Source organism: Polypterus senegalus, chromosome 14 (genome assembly GCF_016835505.1).
Source record: "Polypterus senegalus isolate Bchr_013 chromosome 14, ASM1683550v1, whole genome shotgun sequence".
Taxonomy (NCBI): domain Eukaryota; kingdom Metazoa; phylum Chordata; class Cladistia; order Polypteriformes; family Polypteridae; genus Polypterus; species Polypterus senegalus.
In genome coordinates this window covers 145,335,414-145,355,047 of record NC_053167.1, presented here as the reverse complement: position 1 = coordinate 145,355,047, position 19,634 = coordinate 145,335,414, and the positions used below count along the sequence as shown (strand labels likewise).

General features: G+C 51.6%; 2 protein-coding genes across 3 annotated transcripts; both read left to right on the top strand.

The window, feature by feature from the left end:
• Positions 1-1,504: 1,504 nt before the first annotated feature.
• On the top strand, positions 1,505-6,405 carry LOC120515152 (leucine-rich repeat-containing protein 52). Its single transcript, XM_039735905.1, has 2 exons — positions 1,505-2,577; positions 5,788-6,405. Exons 1-2 carry the CDS (start codon positions 1,932-1,934, stop codon positions 6,114-6,116), a joined length of 975 nt encoding a protein of 324 aa, XP_039591839.1. The 5' UTR covers positions 1,505-1,931; the 3' UTR covers positions 6,117-6,405.
• A 2,442-nt stretch (positions 6,406-8,847) lies between these two features.
• On the top strand, positions 8,848-19,361 carry mgst3a (microsomal glutathione S-transferase 3a). Of its 2 annotated transcripts, none has more exons than XM_039734535.1 (6): positions 8,848-8,950; positions 14,699-14,848; positions 14,934-15,007; positions 15,090-15,147; positions 18,828-18,900; positions 18,995-19,361. In XM_039734535.1, the coding sequence occupies exons 2-6, from the start codon at positions 14,732-14,734 to the stop codon at positions 19,102-19,104; spliced, it is 432 nt and encodes a 143-aa protein (XP_039590469.1). In that variant the 5' UTR covers positions 8,848-8,950; positions 14,699-14,731; the 3' UTR covers positions 19,105-19,361. The 2 variants fall into 2 exon arrangements, with proteins under 2 accessions (XP_039590469.1, XP_039590470.1); XM_039734536.1 differs by lacking the exon at positions 8,848-8,950 and adding an exon at positions 14,500-14,600.
• Positions 19,362-19,634: the final 273 nt, after the last annotated feature.

Genomic DNA, 19,634 nt, shown 5'->3' with positions numbered 1-19,634 from the left:
TGGAGACTTTGGACTTCAGTGTGGTCAAAACTCCTCAGATGGGCACTGAGAAAACCACAGCACCGGCACTGCCATGAGAGAGCAGATACTTCTGAGCATCACAGGAATGTTCCAAGAGAAAGCTGGCCCAAGTGAGCCCACCTGGAGTGGGCATAAAAGAAGACTGAAATGCATTTGGAGTTTAAAATGGCCCAGTAGAAACTGCTCAAGTGACTGGGACTGGGAACATTCTGCAAAAGAAAAGCCCCCCAAAATGTATGCCACCTGGCATGGGCATGTAAAGCCATGGGGAGGGTATTAGGTGCTCATTCGGTATTTAATAAATACTGCAGAAAAGGTGCTCAGATTTGCAGGATTTACACCCAAAAATCACAGCTGTGCTTTATGGGAAAATTTTAAGAAAACTTTATGCAAATTTCACACAATGCCACGTGTCTGTTGGCAAATAAAATTAAATTAAATGTAGCAGGAGGCCAGGTAGGCAGTGGCATGCATTATGTTTAGCAGACCGCATCTAATGCTCCATCTACTATATGGTGCCTTTCACTCTGTTGATCCATTCAGTTTATCATATAGTGCCTTTAAATACTGGAAAAACAAATAAAACCAGTTGAGGTACCAGCAGGGTCGGCCCATTTAAATGACAGCAAATTAAAAGACACACAAGGGTGCAGAACAGAAATGGTTCAAAGAAAAGTAAAAGCCCTTCTCAGGGGTCGGCACTCTTCAGATTCAGCTTCGACAATGAAGACCCCCTTGCAGCGCCTTCTGGATCTTCATAGTGGCCTTCTGGAAGAGGCGGAGCTTCAGAGGACATGGAAGTGACGTTATTGTTCTGCCAGCGGGCACCTGCTGAACCGCAGGTAAAAGGGCAGATGGTCTTTAAGGACAGCGCCCCCTTCAACTTAGGGTGGTATTGCTTAACTCTTTGGCTCTCTGAAGATGCCCCCTATAAGCACGACCCGTGATATATTGATATACAGTAGTGCCCTTTCCATCTCTCTCTCACTATTATATAGTGCCTTTCCTATCTTTCTGTCTATTGAAGTTTTTTTTAAAGCAGGCCTGCGCAGTCGCGTCCCTTAAGTTCAGTCCAGTGGACTGTGACACAGTGCCCTCTTCTACCCTCCAGGCCACCCAGTTACAAAGGCGACCCTCCGACTTCTCGTTTTCTTCATAGGGCGGGGCTGAAGGCGGTCGTTGTTTTAGCAGCCCACCCTATTAATGCGTAACTTTTGTATTCAAACGACGGGTTTTTACGGCTTTCCAGTAGTAAACTCAGACGAGACCCCCGACGCAGTTTTTATTCAAGATCAGCACTGCGTTCATGCTGGCGGCTGCTCGCTTTTATTCTCTGGATTGCCCCCCCTAACTCTGTCTGGACGGGACGCCAGTTCAATCGCCGCCAGGTAGCTCACCTGCACGTTTTTTCTCTTTTTTTTCTTGTTAGTATAACTGTCCCCCCCCCCACCCCCTCAACTTTTCGTCACCTTCTCCCGTCCCCCTCTGTTCTCCGATTACTTTGTTCCCACGACTACAGCCGCCAGCTCGGCCGCCTTCCAGCTCTCCCCTCTCCTCTCCGCTCCGCTCGTTTCTCGCCCCCCTCACGCACTCCGTCCTCCTCCTCCTCCTCCTTCGTCTTTTTGTCGCTCTCCCTGCAGAGCCGCGTGGTGGGGTCGCGAGCCGGACACGGGACGGCAGCAGCCGAGCGCCGGTCGGCCCATCCGGACATCCACACCGGCATCACCCGACACCGCCGTCACACCTGGTGACGTCAGCGCTCCTCCGGCGCCGCTCGCACGGAGGGGCCGCCGCCGCCCGCAGGTATCCGAAGGCCCCCCGAATGCGGCGATGAGACGGCAAGACAAGGAGATCACGCGCGACTCGCCTCCACGAGGTCCCACCCGGGGTGTCCCGCGGCTGGCCGCATCATGCCGTGCCCGCGGTGCCCGCCGCTCCCGCTGCCGCTCGTGCTCCTGCTCCTCCTCTGCGGGCACTCGCCGCTCGCCCTGGCCATCACGGCCGGCTGCCCCACGCCGTGCACCTGCGACGACCAGCTAGTGGTGCAGTGCTCCGGCCGGCGCCTGACCGAGATGCCCCCCGACATCCCGCTGGCCACCCGCCAGCTGCTGCTCTCCAACAACCGCATCGCGGAGCTGCCGCCGCTGCGGCTCAACTACCTGGCCGACCTGACCTACCTGGACTGCAGCAACAACTCGCTGGCGCAGCTCTCGGACGCCGCCTTCGTCAACCTCAAGAAGCTGGCCTACCTGGACCTGTCCTTCAACGATCTGGAGCAGGTGGACAACCGCACCTTCCAGCCGCTCGAGAGCCTCGTGGTGCTGCGGCTCACCGACAACCCGCGGCTGCGCCAGGTGCCCGGCGACGCGTTCGTGGCCAACACGGCGCTGCAGGTGCTCGACCTGAGCCGCAACAACCTGAGCGCCCTGGAGATCGGCGCCCTGCTGCAGCTGCCCACCCTGCGCTCGGTGGCGCTCAGCGGCAACCCCTGGGAGTGCGACTGCGACGTCGAGGACCTGTGCCTCTGGATGCAGCTGCAGGGGGCCAAGTTTCAAGGTGAGGGGGTCTCTGCGGCGGCTTTGACCTTAAGCGATCGTCACGGGGGTCGTCGGGGGCTTGGAGCGGTTCAGGCTTTGGACTTTCAACCCACTGCCACTGACTCGGGGTGACCCTGAGCGCGTCACTTCACCTGACTGGCATGAAAACAAGAGAAATGGAAGCGATTGAGTGTCACGTCTTCCTCAAAATTGTAAAGTCGGGAATGGCCTGTCAAGGTGGGCAAACAGGGAAGTGGCTCGACCAAAGGGGCATTTTAATCGACACGGTGGGATAACCTCCACTCCCCTGTGGTGGGCAGCAGAGGTTGAAACTCTAATGCCAGGTATGTGAGGTGGCATGCTGAGTGAGTCGCGGGTCATTGTGCCCCATGGCAGACCTGATAAGATGGTAGTGCCCTGGGGCCGAGGGGCTTTACTGTTCATGCTGGTGAACCAGAACGCTTCACTCAGACTGTTGGGGTCGGCTCGCTGATGGTGGTCTTTGTAATTGGGTTTAACTGAACTTCACTGGCGCCGGGGGGCTTATTCATTTTTTTGTACATATTCTACTTGCGTCTCTCCAGGGTGGCGTGACACTGGGGGGTGAAACTCGGGGGCCGACATCTGTGCTGGCTGCGTGTTGTCACTCATCGGGTGGCCGCCCTCAGTTCTCCGACTTTCACTTTAGTGGTCACAAGTTGATTCCTGGTCTGGGGGTCTCTTAGTGCCTCAATTTCATTTCTTGGTTTATTAATGCATTGAATGTATTTTTATAGTGCCTTTAAGTTCAATTAAGCAATTATATTTTTTTACAAGTGGTAACAACAAGATCCCCTACCATAAAGATGTGCCCCTGGCACTGCTGGCACCTGAGAGTGGTCCTCACAGGGTACCCATGTGAATAGATAATACAGAATAATCTAGACAGGACCACCTGGATGATCTCATTAAAAGAGGCAGTTCGACAGGGGACACGAACAGAGTGACAGCTGGTGGCCAGAGTGGTCCACCCCCACTAAGATGAGCCTTTTAACGGGGACAAATTTCAAAGTGACCAGTAAGGCTACTGGTGGTGGACATACGGGCTTCAGTTCAGTCTGCAGAGGGCACAGCAAAGGTGGCACAAATGACAAACACTATAAAGCGCCTTTCGTCCCAAAGTGTATTCCAACTTCACAGACACCATGCGGTGACTAACTGAGGCTGAACCAGCGAGCTGGCAGGGTCACCACACCACACTGCCTGCCCAATAAGGGGTTCAGCGTGTCCAGGGTGGAATGAGTGGCACAGAAGGGACCAGGAAAACTGCACCGTGGGGGACACTTTGGGGACAGTAACCTCCGTCCTCATTGACACGCCCCTCTGGCACACTGGGGTCTGATGAAATGCGGTGTCCTGTGGTGCGTAGACAGGCCAGCGGGAGGTGGTGGCCGCAGTCCAAGTGCTTAAAGGGGCAGATGAAGAGTCGAATTTTCCAGTGTGCCCGTCTGGAGATGAAGTCACCTACTTGTGGAGAATGAACTTGTGACTTTCTGGTTTGCAGCCCACCACCTTTGCCTCCAGAGGGCACATATATAACGGACAGACCCCTGCTTTACTGTTAACCCCTGACTGCCAGCCCTGTCACATGCCACCCAGAGCGCAGGGATCTGTCTTTGTGTCAAGGACAGTATTGTCCCCCAGCCTTTATTATGTTGTTGTTGTGATGCCTGGGAGCAGCATGGCTCTGTGCCAGCCCAACAGCCTGGCAGCGAGGTCACAGCAGCTGGCCGTCTCCCCACTTGAGTCAAAGGACATCGTCAGGGACACCTCCTGATTGAGTCCATCTGAGAAGGGCAGAGTTAAAAATTCATAGGCTTGGTAACCGCAGCTCTGGAGCCGAAGAGGCCACAAGCCTCAGGTGGGAAATCCGTGATGAGAGACGAGACGCGGCGGGCGACGGTGACCTCGCTGCAGAGGGTCGAGAGGGGAGGCTGTGAGATACCAAGGGACAGCGAAGGGGGGACAAGGGGACAGACACGGTAGACGAGACAGAGCGGGGAGCACCACTCAGACACAGCCACCGACTGTCCACGTGACACCAAGTGACGTCACTCCCTCGAGTCGTGTGCCTTGGTACGCCTTGGTATCTTCTGCCCAGTTCTGGGAGCACATTAGGAAACGGGCCTCTGCTGTCACCGTTATTGTACACCTGTGATATGTGACAGTTGTGACACTGAGAGGGAGTCACACAGCAGTGACCTTTTCATCTAAAGTCCCAGTATGACACACTGCCCCCCTGTCACACCTGCTGTCAGATGGTGATTGAGTGCCATGGGGAATTGAGTGGGTGGAGTCAGAAGGCCAACAAGGGGGCGGAGTCAGACAGCTGACATGGGAATTGGTTCTTAACAATGGGGTCAACTCAGAGAGGTGACAATGCAGTTCAGTGGGTGGAGTCAGTGGGTGGCATGGAATTGGGGGAACTCATACAAGTAACCTGTGATTTGGGTCCTAACTTGGGGGGCGGGGGCTTGACAGCTGACATTAGGGGCTGATAAAAAGTGACATGTCTTTTAAATGGGGTGGAGTCAGAAAGCTGACGCAGGATTGGGGGCTTATAAAGGGGGTGGAGTCAAATGAATCAGCAGGTAAAGTGGCCTGTCCTGGAAGGGTCACGTGCCACCAACTTGTGCAATACCTGCGGGACGTCCACTGTCGAGACAAACTGTGGGGACATGGCACTTGGACTTGTGGTCATCGGTCTGCTCGAGTCCCGAGTTGGGGACGTCACTCCGCCTTCCCGTGACTTGTGGGCACCACTGACAGTCGATAGGGCAGCCGTCCGTGCTACTCTGGAGGTGTGTGGTCAGCCCGAGGTCAGAAGGCTATTCATACAACTATTGAGGGTGATCACGGGGCTTTGTGTGCTGGTGTGGGAGACCCCGCTTTAGTTTTATAGCGCCTGGCTGGTTTACTGTGCTTAAGGCCTTAATTAAAGACAAACCCTGGGTGTGCACGCACTGAGGGGCCACTAGGGGGAGAGTTTCTGGGTCTACATGCAGCAGTGTATGGCAATGGGGGGGGGGTGCCAAACACCCAAGGACTGGGAGGGGCCGGGGAGAGGCATTCACTGGGGTGAGTGGTGGGCACTGATTCCGTCTAGGGGCTGCCTGCCTGTCAGCAGGGCGGTTGTTCACCTATCGACCCTCACGATATCCTCTTCCTCCCGTTCCCTCTTGTCTTCCAGATGAAGTCAGCACGGTGTGCCGCGGGCCGGAGCTGCTGAGTGGGAGCCGCCTCTCCGAGGTGGGCATGCAGCTGCGGGCGGACTGCCACCAGGGCCTGGACCACTGGGACTACCTGTTCTTCTTCTGCATCGGCTTCATCATCTTCTCAGGGGGCACGCTGTCGGCCTGGGTGATGGGGGTGCTCATGGTCTTGTACGACCGCTACGAAAAGAAGCACCAGGGAGGCGAGGAGGAGGAAGAGGAAGAAGGAGGTGGAGATGGGGGGTCAAAGCGGGGGAGCCAAGGGGGGCTGGAAAGCAACGGAGACCTGAGCAAGACCGCCTTGTAGCTCTGCCTTTCCGCCGTCACTCTGCCTTAAGATGACTTCTTGCAGGGAGTCTGCCATGATGGTGCGGTGGCGCAGCAGGGACATGGACAAAGAGACGCAGATGCACACTCAGGAGGGGGACAGCCGGGCGCTGGACGACACGGCCAGTGAGCGGAGGGACGTCGCAAGGTTGTTTGGACACGGGGGGCTCTCGGGGTGACGGCCTTGCCTTTCCGCACACATGCCTGCTCGCTGGGTTTCACTAATAAAGTTCTGCCAATGAAGCGTGTGAGGGGCGAGTGTGTTGAGTCGTGTCGACCATGGCGGGGACCGGTCCCAGGGTGCCCACCTGTGGGCCTTTTGTGCCAACCTTGTCCCTGGCCCAGGCTGAGGGTCATAAATACTGCAGCAGTGTCCATACGGGAGCACAATCTCCATGGGAACCTGAGGCCTTCCGCTTCAAGGGGGTCTCTGGGGGAGCAAGTCCACCGATTGGACGGGCTGTCGTGTGGGTGGGACGCCTGACACCCAAACCTGTGGCAGTGGTCTGCATTATTGAGCAGGACGATGAATAAGTAAGGAGCAGTGAAGCAGATGCCACCGGGCCGACACGGTGACACGTGTGGTGACGCGTGAGAACTGCAGGGTCTTCCCCATTTGATGTTACTTTGTGTGCCTGCCGTAGTCTTGGCCCGGGGGTCTGTGCTCAGTCCAGTGGGTCACCTCCTCATCTGCCTCAGCTTGTTTTGGAAAAGGAGGGCCTGGACGGGAGTGACAGGCACCAGAAAGACAAAGGTGGCATTTCAGGCCGAGTGACATTCCAGAGCTCTTCATACGTGTGACACGACACGACACTCAGAGTGCAAGCGGAGCCGGGGACAGTTAGGTGACCTGCTCAGGGTGGCATCTGTGCCTGCGCCCTTGTGCCTTTGAATTCTAGCGTCCCGTCTGCTCCATGAATGACAGCGGCTCAAGTGGGTGCAGGTGACATTCAGAAAGAGAATGTGGCAGCTGTGTGGTCCATACTGGCAAGATGGCACGGGCCACAGAAAGAGAAGACAAGACACTCAGTGCCAAAAAAGATGACCCTAAACCCACCGCTGCATATGTCTGTCATGCTGACGGCTCCATGATGTCCCACCCACGACCACCGATAGTGATGGCCCCGGCCACCTGTGACCTCCAGTGGCTCCAGAACACAGAGCGACAGAGCAAAAGGAAACCAAGAGGTGTCGAAGATGGTAAGAGGGATGCCATAGCACAGCGCCATACTTACAGCGTCACCAACATGCCAAATGCAGTCATGGGACAGAATGAAAATGCAAGAAGTAACCGTAGGGAGAAGACACAAAAAACGTCAGCAGCCCCCAAAAAGCAACGTCACAGGATAAAAAAACCAAAACTAACAACATCCCACATATGGGGCGTCATGGCGACATGAACACATAAACACCTCTTCTTCTTCTTCTTCCTCTCTCGGCTGCTCCCGTTAGGGGCCATCTTGTGCCATCTCTTTCTGTCCTCGTCATCTCGCTCTGTCACCCCATCATCTGCATGTCCCCTCTCACCACATCCATAAACCTCCTCTTAGGCCTTCCTCTTCTCCTCTTCCCTGGCAGCTCTACCCTTAGCACCCTTCACCCAAAAGCCTCTCTCCTCTGTATATATCCAAACCAATGCCATCTCACATCTCTGACTTTGTCTCCCAACCGTCCAACCTGAGCTGGCCCTCTAATGTCCTCCTTTCTAATCCTGTCCATCCTCATCACACCCAGTGCCACTCTTTAACATCTTTAACTCTGCCATCTCCAGCTCTGTCTCCTGTGCCACCGTCTCCAGCCCGTATGACATAGCTGGTCTCACTACCGTCCTGTAGACCTTCCCTGTCACTCTTGCTGATATCCGTCTGTCACAGATGACTCCTGACACCCTTCTCCACTCTTCTTCACCTCTCTTCCACACTCCACCACCTTCACCAAGTCTCCTCCCCTCATCTTCACCACTCCTCTAACTAGGCTGACCCAGTGGGATGCCATTGCACTGCCCAGGTGTGCCACACAGTCTTGGCACGGTTAGAAAGGCCAAAGGGGCTTCACAATGCATTAGTTAAAGGGGGCACAGTCCCTTGGGAGTTTTTAATTACAAAGAACAATTCGTCTGGGTCCCAGATAAGGACACCTGATGAGAAGATGTCATTTAAAGTGATTAAGACCTGACCTGAGCTGTCTTGGTTTCAGTGCTTAATTCAACCAAAAATAACATTTCTGGAAGATACGGGAGACGTTCGAGGTCCACTTCATCGTACAAAGGACACGAAGCACCTTTATTCTCACCTGAAGCCAAACTTGACAGTGTATTTCTTTTTAATTTCTGGGTCCTCCCTGCGTGGAGTTTGCATGTTCTCCCCGTGTCTGCTCCGGTTTCCTCCCACAGTCCAAAGACATGCAGATTAGGTGCATTGGCGATCCTAAATTGTCCCTAGTGTGTGCCCTGCAGTGGACTGGCATCCTGCCCAGGGATTTGTTCCTGCCTTGCGCCCAGTGCTGGCTGGGATTGGCTCCAGTAGACCCCCGTGACCCTGTGTTAGGATATAGCGGGCTGGAAAATGACTGACTGACTGACTGACTGACTGACTGACTGACTCCATCCTTGATGCGCTTTCAGAATGCGAGCGAGGCGTTGTGCGCAGGCGTGAAATTCCTTGGCCTCTGCAGCCGGCGCCGCGCCGCGCCCATGTGACTCAGCACGTTCACACTTCCCGCCCACCCTTGCTTGGCGTCAGGACACGCCCACGACGGCGTCGTTAAATTGAGCTCGCTGGCGAGTCGTCACGACGTCACTGAATTCGCTCACAGGTAAGTGGAGAATCAGGTGAAGGTCAAAGGCGCGCTGCATGAATGCGCGACAACGACTGGTCAGCGCAAAGAGGGACCTTAGGAAGTGACCGTGACGCGCAAGTGCCATTACCTGACAGGAGGTCGCAGTTGAAAAGTGCAGCTGCCGTGCGGTTTGAGCTTGTTTTAGTCAAGGACACTGGCTTAGTGTTGTATGCTACGGTCACAAAAATGATAAACGCCCTCCTAGAGCCGGCAGACGCGGCAATTAAACCTCCCGACTCCAGCGCGGCTTTGTGTTTGGGGCTGCCGTAGGCGTGGCGGGGCGCGGGCTTCTCGTAAGTCCCGATGGCCGCCGGTGTGAACGGGACCCCCTCGGTGAATTCCCCGCGTTGTTTCGTTGCCTGCTTTCACCGTGTTGCGTCAGTCTGGAACCGCGGTGACAGGCTTACATACAGTTGGAAGTGACCTTCTGGGCGTGTCACACGTAGGCCTGCTGTCCGGATGGCGAGTCTATAAAGTTGTACGTGCCGGACTGGCCCCGTGGTGAGGAGGGAGTGTGTGCGCGCTCGGAGACCGGCGACCCCCGAAATATGTTAATGACTTCTAAAATGGTGCCCCCTTATTAGCTTCTTGTGTTATTGTCGCCGAGGACTGCAGGCTCGTCATTTCTGGAATAAATTAGCAGGAAAGTCAAGCTCGAGGCCTTGAACTGAAATGAAGGGGCAGACTCGGAACACACTTGGCTTTGCAAAACCCAACTTTGTGTAGGTGTTGTGGATTTGACAGGTGCGAGAATTTCGAGGAAAGATCTTTTGTAATTTGAAAGGTGGATCTTCATTCATACGTAGAATTAGAACAAGGGTTAAGTCCTATGGAGCACCAGGACTGGCCCAGTGTCCATGTCGTTTTTTGCTGACTTTAACTAATAATACATTTTATTCCTATAGCGCCCTTTTCCTGTGACTTTATGCATTTAGGATTCTTTGTTCTTGAAGTGGGGAGACATGGTTGTGTTATTTTAATCTGTCGGTGCCCATGATTGTGTAAGTGAAGGCTAAATAAAATCTTGAGGGGGTGATGGCTGTCAGAGGACCACTTGCTTTCCTTCTTGCTGTTAGCCGCTAGAGTTTTGGGAGATGCCTGACGGCTTCTCGGATGCCAGTGCCACTTGTGATGCGAAACCTTTTTTAAATTGGTGAAGTTAGTTTTAATACATTAAACATCTGAGTGACTCCGTCTTGAAGAGTTTTGGTTTCTGATTAAGTTTTACAGTAAAGGTGTAATTTTAAAAAGTATCTGCGTGTTAATTTCGAAACCAAAATGAATGGAAACGCATAATTCGACGAATACCCCAAACGCAACATGAAACATCATCCTCTTTCCATTTATTATGTTTTACTGAGGTTAATTACTCTCTGTAATGTAAAACAGTAACGCATATGCAACAATTCCCGTGAAAATAACAATCTTTTTAAATTGTATATCTGGTTAACCAAACCTGGGGGTTGGCGAGGGGACCCCCCGTTATTATTAATAAAAAGGGCTGAGCACACCCAGGCTTTCATTATCGCTGCTTCTATCCCATTGTGGAGAGGCGAGTTGTAAATGGTGAGATGAATTGTTCCTTTCTTAATCCCCGGCCCCACACAGCCCTGATAAAGGAACAGCAGCTTTGCCCAACTTGCTAATCGAATGTCTAATTTGATGTCAGTTTGAGTGCCCATCCATCTTCTAGCCAGCAGTGGCACATACAGGGCTGTGGATTGTGGGAGGCAACTGCACCACCAGCAGAGCTAATGACGTAAAAGTTGAGGCACATTTTCAAACAACGTGGCTATTTGATGTGTGGATCTGCTCCATTTGTTAAATCCAAAATAAAAGTTAGTGTGTCGAAGTGATCTGACCGATGAGTGCGCTAACAGAAACTTGAGGCAGGGACGCGCAGCCAGAACGGCAGACCGAAGACGTAGCTGCAGATGCTCCACTGGAGTCGGTCGTCTCGGCAAACTGACGTTCACGCGTGTTGCGTGTGATGAGAGTAGTGAGGACCCACCCAGCATATCGTATACGTGAGTGGCACGCTGGCGAGTGTAACGCTGCCCCTCGCTTACGATGAACGGACTGCAAGTAACTTCAGTGCATTAATTGTCTACTTTTTGGATTTCCGTGTGTGCTGGACGATGAGAAAGTCCGGCGAGTCCTCTGCAAACTGCACCACGAAGGCTGTTGTAGAAGAATTGTCAGTTTGATGGCTTCATGTCGAACGGATACGTCTGATTCTGCATGGAAAGCCTTGAGGTTGAGACAAATGCAGGAAAGGACAGATTTGGACAATTCAAGCCCCAGGAGTTTGACGTGTGAATAATCCAATACAAGATTTATTATTATCATTTTGAAAGCAGCTAATTGTGCAAATCTAAAGCTCAGTCACAAGAGATAAGCCTAACAGAGGGATTCTCAGACAAATGTAAATGTTGTAAAACTACATGGGAAGCTCTGCACTCGTGACTTGACGTTGTAGGAAGGAAATAAATAAATAAAGGTAAAGGGGTAAATAACATTCCCATATACGTATACAAAGTACAGCGATGGCAGAAATGCATTCTTGATCCGATGTAGAAGCGTTGTCATGATTTGAGTTCACCTCTGTTATAACGCGTCAATGTGAAAACAGCAGTGTCGAACGTGAGGGGCATCGTGAACGCGGCTGAGAGAATAAAACTGAATAAAAAAAAAAACAAAGCTAACCTTTACATGTATCATAAATTACACCGGCTGTTACAGACTGGAATCGGATGTAGGTTTTTATTTGAAAATAGTAAGAATACGAGCAGCTCAGTTCTCAAAATGGACTTGTCCGGGGTCAAACCTGTCAAGTTTTGATTACCACTCAGCAGTTGATACCGTTGCACCACTGAAGCGGTCGTAGTAAACGCGTGTCGATGTCGTTCTGCAGTTATATACTTAATAAGAGCGCACTTGTTCTATTTGTACCTTTTTGTGAAAGTGTTTCTTTGATATTTGGACTTCAGGCTTCACACATTATAAACTTCATGTCCACATTTTGACAATTACTAAAACATGAAAAACGTTTCTTTTATAACGATGTGTGTACATAGATCGTTGTAGACACGGAACACACACGTGAAATGCGTGTGTTCCAAATAACGATCTTGTATTTATAAAAGGTGTCATTTTGCTTGACTTCTCGCTCTCTACAACTCCAAGCAACTGACATGCAGGTAAACAGACTTGAGCTGAGCAGGCTGCTTGCTGTTTGCTGCTCATCGACACATTTAAAGGACAAAAGACGCTGACAGAGAGGTGCGAAGCAATTTAAAGTGGGACGGATCTATGAGTTTTTTCGTAGGTGCTGGTAATTGAAGTGTTAAAGAGTTTGTTGTAATTAAAATATCCTGAATTATCTTGGACGCCATGCCTGTGTGGGTGCTCCGGGGCCCTCGAACAGTCCAAAGACATTGGGTTTCCCTCTTTACCCATCAATGCATCTATGGATCTGCTCCCCTGTACTTACAGGATCTCCTTATCCCTCATACATCCTCACGCACCCTCCGCTCTGTGCATACCAACACTCTTCAAGTTCGCAGAACTAAACTTCGCAGTATCGGTGGCGGGGCCTTTTCTTCGGTGGCGCCGAGGCTGACTACCTGAGAGCCCCACAGTCGACTGACGCTTTGAAATGAAACCTAAAAACGTATCTTTTTAGAAAGGCATTTTGTTAAATTATTTCTGTAGATTATCTTGTTTGTTAATTTACTCTTATTTTGTAGCACTTTGTTAAATATAAAGCACAATATAAATAAAATTTATTATTAAGACATGCAGGGTGGCTGGACTGGCGGCCTGTCCAGGGTTTGTTTCTGCCCTGTGACCCTGTTCAGGTTGGACACTGACTGACTGACTGACTGAGCGCCATTTTTTTTTTTTCTTTTCAGTAATGTCAGATTAAAATGTTAAGATCAATCAAGTCGCCCGTGATGATGTCATTCTTTATGAAATTCCCAAACCCCGAAGATCATCACCCCCTCAGTCAGTCAGCCGGCTGTTACGCACAAATTCAATTCACAGACTTGTGTAGTTTGGTCTTTTTGAGTGCCAGCGCTGGTTCACTTCAGTCCTAGCTGGGCACCCTCTTGACGGGCGTAGCTCGGGTGTTCAGTTTGATGTCATTTGAATTTCTGTTATTTGACATTCGATCCCAGAAAGTGTTGTCCACTTGGATAATGGAGGAGCGTTTAATTAAAAAGCCAGAGAGCGGGATTTCTGTTTTGCTGTGGCGTTGAGCGGGTATTGTGTGGTGGTCCTTATTGGACCCTGAACTGCTCCTGTCGTGACCCTGGTTTTCATTTACTTGCTTATACTTTGATTGAATTTAATTTTTATTGTCCTTTTTCTAGAGTTACGTGACACTTTTGAATTATTTTAAAACTTGTCAAAGTGATTGGAGCTCATCTTCTGTGAGTGCCACCCAAGACCACCGCCTAACTGCATATTCAGTACTCGCCAGTGTGTTGCTGTACATCAGGGGTGTCGAACTCCGGGCCTGGAGGGCTGCAGTGGCTGCAGGTTTTCATTCCCACCCTAACCCTGATCAGTTTTCACTGCTCATGAACTCCTTCTCCCTTCATTTTCATTGCCCTGTTTTTAAGGACTCAGCCCTCTTAGTTGATTCCTTTCTTCATTAAATGGCAGCCAAACAGAAATGAGACGTGAAATGAGCCGACAGATGACCAGCTAAACTGGGGCTTCAAACTCCAAGCAGTTCCTTAGTGAGAAGCCGATTCTTGCTGTTAATTTTAAACTCGTTATTTAACTCCATGGCTTGTTGTTGCTGTCATCCTGCTACAGCAGACAGTAAAAACAGAAAAGCAACAGTTTTGGAAATAAGAACGCCGTCGTCCTGTGTTGGTGACCTCAGTCTTACTGAGACCTTCACCTTCCTTTATTTTCAGATATTGTGTGGTGGGCACAGGGGAGCTGGTCATGTGGTGGCCTGTTTTGTGTCTCCTTATTGTCTGGCTGCTAATTAAGGAAAAAGAGACAACTAAGGGGCCGGAGTCGAGTGAATTAAAAAGTCATCGGCAGCAGAAAGTGGTCACTAATGAAGAAGGTGGCAAGAATGAAAACCTGCGGCCCTCCAGGCCTGGAGTTCGCCACCCCTGCTGTAAAGAAACAAATCCTAATGGAGAATGGCGGAGCCTCACAAAGCCTTTAAACTCGATCCGGGGGGCTCGGTACCTGCAGTCACAGGGGGGCACACTAGCACAGAATTGACGCCGTCCTGTTAAAGAATCAATCGCACTAAGAACACAAAGTGCAGGTCGCTTTACAGTTACAATGCCAGCCACTCTAAAGTACTGGGCCTGATTAATTCAGCTGGCGAGGCCCAAACCCCTCTTTACGGGGGGGGCCTGTTGGCATGCACAGATCAAATGGGTACTCTGGGGGTTCAGACGTGAACAGCGTAGACAGCTGGGACCTTGATGTGCCCCTTTGCCGACATGTCAAAACTGCTTGATTTAATTTCCTGTGCCATCCTCGCCCCAGGAGGATTCTGAACTTCCTGATTTACCTGATGAGCCACTTGTGACGTTGCCACAGGCAGTTGGCAGAGGATCTCGATGGCGGTTTGACTGCTGCTGTCAAGGTCAGAGCTGTTTTGGGCGTACCTTGTGCCCGTCTCAGGTGGCCTGCCAGAAGTCTGTGCTGCTCCTCTTCATTTGTGTGTCTTTTATTTCTTTCCAGTTTCAGAAGCTGCTTTCATCCAGTTCGGCAGACATGGGGGCTCTTTCTAAGGAGTATGGCTTTGTGGTCCTGACTGGCACGGCCAGCTTTATCATGGTGATGCACCTGGCGTATAATGTTGGCAAGGCGCGCAAGAAGTATGCTGTGGATGTGAGTGTCCATCTTCCATATGGAGCTTCTGTCTCTGCCAGGTACTTTCTGATGCGCTGATTTGTGTCCCTCCTTTCTTTTGAAGTATCCCAAGATGTACAGCGACGACAGTGAAGATGGGAACATGTTCAACTGCGTTCAGCGGGCCCACCAGCACACGTGAGTGCCCGACACTTGGGCCTCGAAGGCTTTGTGGGAGCTGATTGGCTTCTGTTCTGACTTGTCTGCGTCTCCTTTGCAGGTTGGAGCTTTACCCAGCATTCCTCTTCTTCCTGTCAATTGGTGGCATTCAGCACCCTGTGAGTAGCATGCCCGCGTGGTGTAAGGCTGGGAGACGTGGCGATTATTCCTACATGTTCTGTGCCCCTCACCTCTGCTTATCGGCTATGCCAGTGGGGTGTGGTGATGTTAGGGTTGGCTGAGAGACCCCCCGTTCAGTGGCCCACTGATTTAGCAGTAACAGATGTGACCAAAATGCCAACAATGTGGGTGAAAATGTTTGGAAACCATGAAAGCTGCTGCCGGGGTCCAGTGCAGGAGATTCAGTGGAGCTGCAGTGGCACGTAGCACAGGGAGGGTTGAAGATGCAGGAATGTCTGTTACCGAGCGTCTCCACTAGGGGGCACACACTAGAGCTCAATCAAACTGGAGGCTCGTTAACGTAAAGCATCAACTTGTTAGACTGCAGGATGCGGGCAGAAAACGGGCAGCTGAGCTGTAAGGACTCCTTGACGGTGGGCTGCTCTTCCTTCAGACAGTAACATGCCTTGTACCCTCGGAGTTTCACGTGGCACTTTTATTTAGCAAAATTGGTTCAAACTCCCCATTAAAGTAGGACCACTCGATTAGCGGGCACCATGCTGAGTCTGTGAGGCAACTGAGCTGTGCACCTGCTGGTGACCTCGGCTAGCTGACCTAACGGCCCACCTTCACTTGGTGGTGTCTGTTGTGCTGCCCTGCATGTCCTCCGTGTCTAGGAGTGTGTGTGTGCGCGTGCGCCCAGCATGACATTCATGCCCTCTTCTACCAGTCGTACAGCACATTCTCTCCAATGTTTTCATTCTAAGTGGATCATCTAAGCTGCGCCAGTACTGCTGTAAGACAGACGTGCTCATTATTGGGTGTGGGGGTCCTCTGGAGTTCTGAGCACCGCCATACAGTGTCCCATCAGTGGCATTTGGTCACCTGTGCTGCAGTACATTACAGCTCCATGGAGGAGTTGGGGGTATTTGGTGTCCGCTCAGAGGGTCTGCTGGTCATGCACTCGATGAAGCTCTCATCTTCATCAAATCTCCAGAGTCCTACTTGAGGCCTGGTGAGGATGGGGTGGGCTGTGACGCCACCCGCGATCCTGAAGCAGATTAGTTGGTACACAGAATCTGTCGACGTCGAACGTGCTGCTTACTTGTTGGCTCCTCTCCTTGAAGGTAGGAGTTGCCAGCTGGCCTGGCGTTTTAGGGGTTCAGGGTAGGAGGGTGCGAGATGGAGACCCACAGACAGACATGGGTGTAGATTGACTGAAAGGCAAAGGCGCTAATCTTGTATAGAAACGTCTGCGTGTTGAGGTGTTTGTATGGCCTGGGAAGTGCAAGGCTACAGCATGAAGCTCAAAGAAGCGACTGTCCCCAAAGTGAAACCATCGAGATAAGAGAACCTCGCGTAGCCACCGATACACAAGTGAGGTGAGTGACTGAAGTGCCAGAATCTGTGGTTTCTTTACAGCCTGGGCTTGCGTGGCGTGCGTGTGTGCCCACTTATTAGGGGCACTCGACTAGGGTCGGGTCAGGTCGGGCCGCCTCGGCTCATCAGAAATTGAGACATTCCCTTGAGGCTGCGCTCCATGTTGACCCGACTTCATCCCTCCACTTCTGCAGATCGGTCTGCCGCACATTCCGGCTGGGGGGCTTCCATTCCACGACTTCCCAAAGGTGTGCTGCCTGGGGAGGCCACTGAGGAATACGGAGCTCATTGTCATGTTCATGAGGTGACCTGGTGTGTTGTCATGCTGGAATTGGGCGTTTGAAATGGGTGACTTGTAACCCTGAAGGGAGGGATGCACGTGGCTGGCAACATTGCTCTAATAGGTTGTGGCATTGAAGCAATGATTGGCATGAACCAGCACAAAGTGTGTGTGCGTGCGCCAAGAAAACCAGAACAAAACCACCAGTCTGGAATTCTGACACCAGGCAGGTTTTATCGAATTCATGCTGTTGGCCCCAAATTCTGACCCTTCCGTCTGTGGGCTTCAGCAGACCTGGAGATTCATCGGGCCAGGCTGCGTGTGGTTGTGTGGTGGTTTTTTTTTCTTCCGATTTGTTGCCCAGTTTTGGTGAACCAGCGCGGGGTGCAGACAGAGCTGACTGGAGTGGAGCCCACAGTGCAATTCTGCTGCTGCTGTCGTGTGACTTTGCACACCACAGTCTTGCTGGTCTGAGTTTATTGTACTCTTTACCGCCTTTGCTTGAACCAGTCTGGCCATTCTGCCTTCAACAGAACTGCTGCCTCCCCCGAGTCGGAGTCCACTCTCTAGAGACCACCGCATGTCAAAATCTCAGAAGTTACAGAAGTACTCGCAGCAGCCAGTCTGGTCGACCCCGAGATGACAGGCTGGTGTTTGATGTGAACATGAACTGAAGCTCCTGACCTGCGCCTGCAGGATTGTATGTGTTGTGCTGCCGCCGGCTGATTGGCCGGTTAGATCATTGCATTGATAAGCAGGTGCACGAGTGGTCTAATAATCAGTGTGTGTGATAACCTGCCTAATGCGGCGCAAGTACCCCTCGTGTTGCCCCATCAAGTCCTGGTGCCAGATACTCCAGGACACCTTTAAGTTCAATCGGTGGAGGCCCCACGACACACTGTTTTTCTAGCACATCCCCTGATGCTCGATTGAATGGAGGTCTTTGTCATGTTCCTCAAACCTGAACTTTTTGCAGGGTGCATCGTGCCATCGGGGAATACCACTGCCATGTTGGGGGTGTACATGGTCTGCCAATCTTAAGGCTGTTGGTTTGTGTCAAAGTAATGCCCATGTGAATGCCACAGCCCAAGGTCTCCCAGGAGCATGTTGCCCAGAGTATCCTGGTGCCTCTGCCAGCTTGCTGCCTTCCCATAGTGCACTTGCTGCCATCTGTTCCCCAGATACTACACGCACACATCTGTGTGATGAAAGGGGTCCGCATGGGCACTCTGACTGGTCTGTGTTTATGTACAGGGTGGTCCAGATCATCTGGATGACTTTGATTGATGCGGAGACGATTCTTCATGTCGTCAGTTGGCACACTTCTCGATGGTCCCGGACTTTTCAGGTGATTTTTTTCCTATGTAAAAACTTAAGTTCTAGCGTAATGAAAATTGCATAATTAGATCTGGACCACCCTATAGTGCCCCCCGTGTGCCCCAGCACCTATTCTGTATGATCGGACCTTCAGGCCAGTCTAGTGGGAGACCACCCAGATGAAAGGGAGCCCATACTTGATTTTCGTTTTGTGTTTTCTCACTTCATTACGTTCTGCCCATATGAAGTGTTGGGTACGGTTCACACTGATCTAAAATGTCGTTTGCTATCGATTGTAATTTGGCTCGACGCCTTTTAAAAACTGCTAGTACAGGTAGGTGTGGTGGCATCGGGCACGTGTGGAGCCAGCAAGGCCAACAGAGCTCGGAGTTTGAGTGCTTGTGGTGCTGATCCTTAAACACGATGCTAATTTGGGCCGTCGGTGAACGCTGGTGGGCAGGTGATACCAAAGAAAGGGCCCATCAGAATGCCACCTGGGTGGTGGTGGTGATCGCCACTCTTATTCTGCCGACACCAAGTAGAAATTCACTGAACGCACTTTGCATTTTGGCTCACACAGCAGTTGGACAGTTGACTGTTTACCAGAAGTGCTTTGCCAAGTGCCTGCCACCCGTTGGGTCTTTTTGCCCCCTACTGTCACTGTGGTGACCGATGAACTTTGCCTCTCTCTTGTCACCCTAGCGTGTTGCCGGTGCCCTGGGTCTGACGTGGATTGTTAGCCGGGAGATCTACGCCTATGGATACTACACGGGCGGTGAGTACGTCACTGGGGGGCAGCTGTTGAGCCCTGTGGGGTGGCCTTGTAAACTTTTTATTTTTTTATTTTTTTTACCCCCCAATGTGTGCAGACCCCAACAAGAGAAAAAGAGGCTCCTTTGGGTTTTTGCCACTCCTGGGCCTGATGGGTCTTTCAGTCTCCTTTGCTGTGAAACATCTTGGCTGGAAGCACTGCTGCTAAGCTGGAGGCCCCGGATAGCGCCACGGTGGCACTGGAAACTTGGCTTAGACTCCTGATGCCATAGCCGCTGGCATTGTCTGGCTTGGGTGACGGCTGACCCCTCGTCCTCACACTGTGCACCTGAGGTGTCTGCTGTGCAGGAGGTCTGCTGAGGACCCAAGCACCTTGATGCCAGCTCTTCATCGAGCACACAACGTTTTTATATGCCAACTGATTTTTTTTGTATACCAGCTGGGAAATAAAATGTTCAAGCCTTACTGTGTGTGTGTGTGTGTGTGTGTGTGTGTGTTTGCTGCCGCACAGTTGGCATTGGACATTCACCATCCACTTTACAACTCGCTGCTAACAAACTATAAATGGGGCTTATCATTGAAGATGTCTGCTGCCCACCCCACAATGTCCACAGACGCCCGAATGTCTCTTTTTATTGACTGTCACAATGCCAGAGGGTCACACACACTTTGTTCATATTTGGTGACGTTGCCTTCATCAGGCATCTCACGGTAAGCTGCTGGAGTTTTGGCCCATTG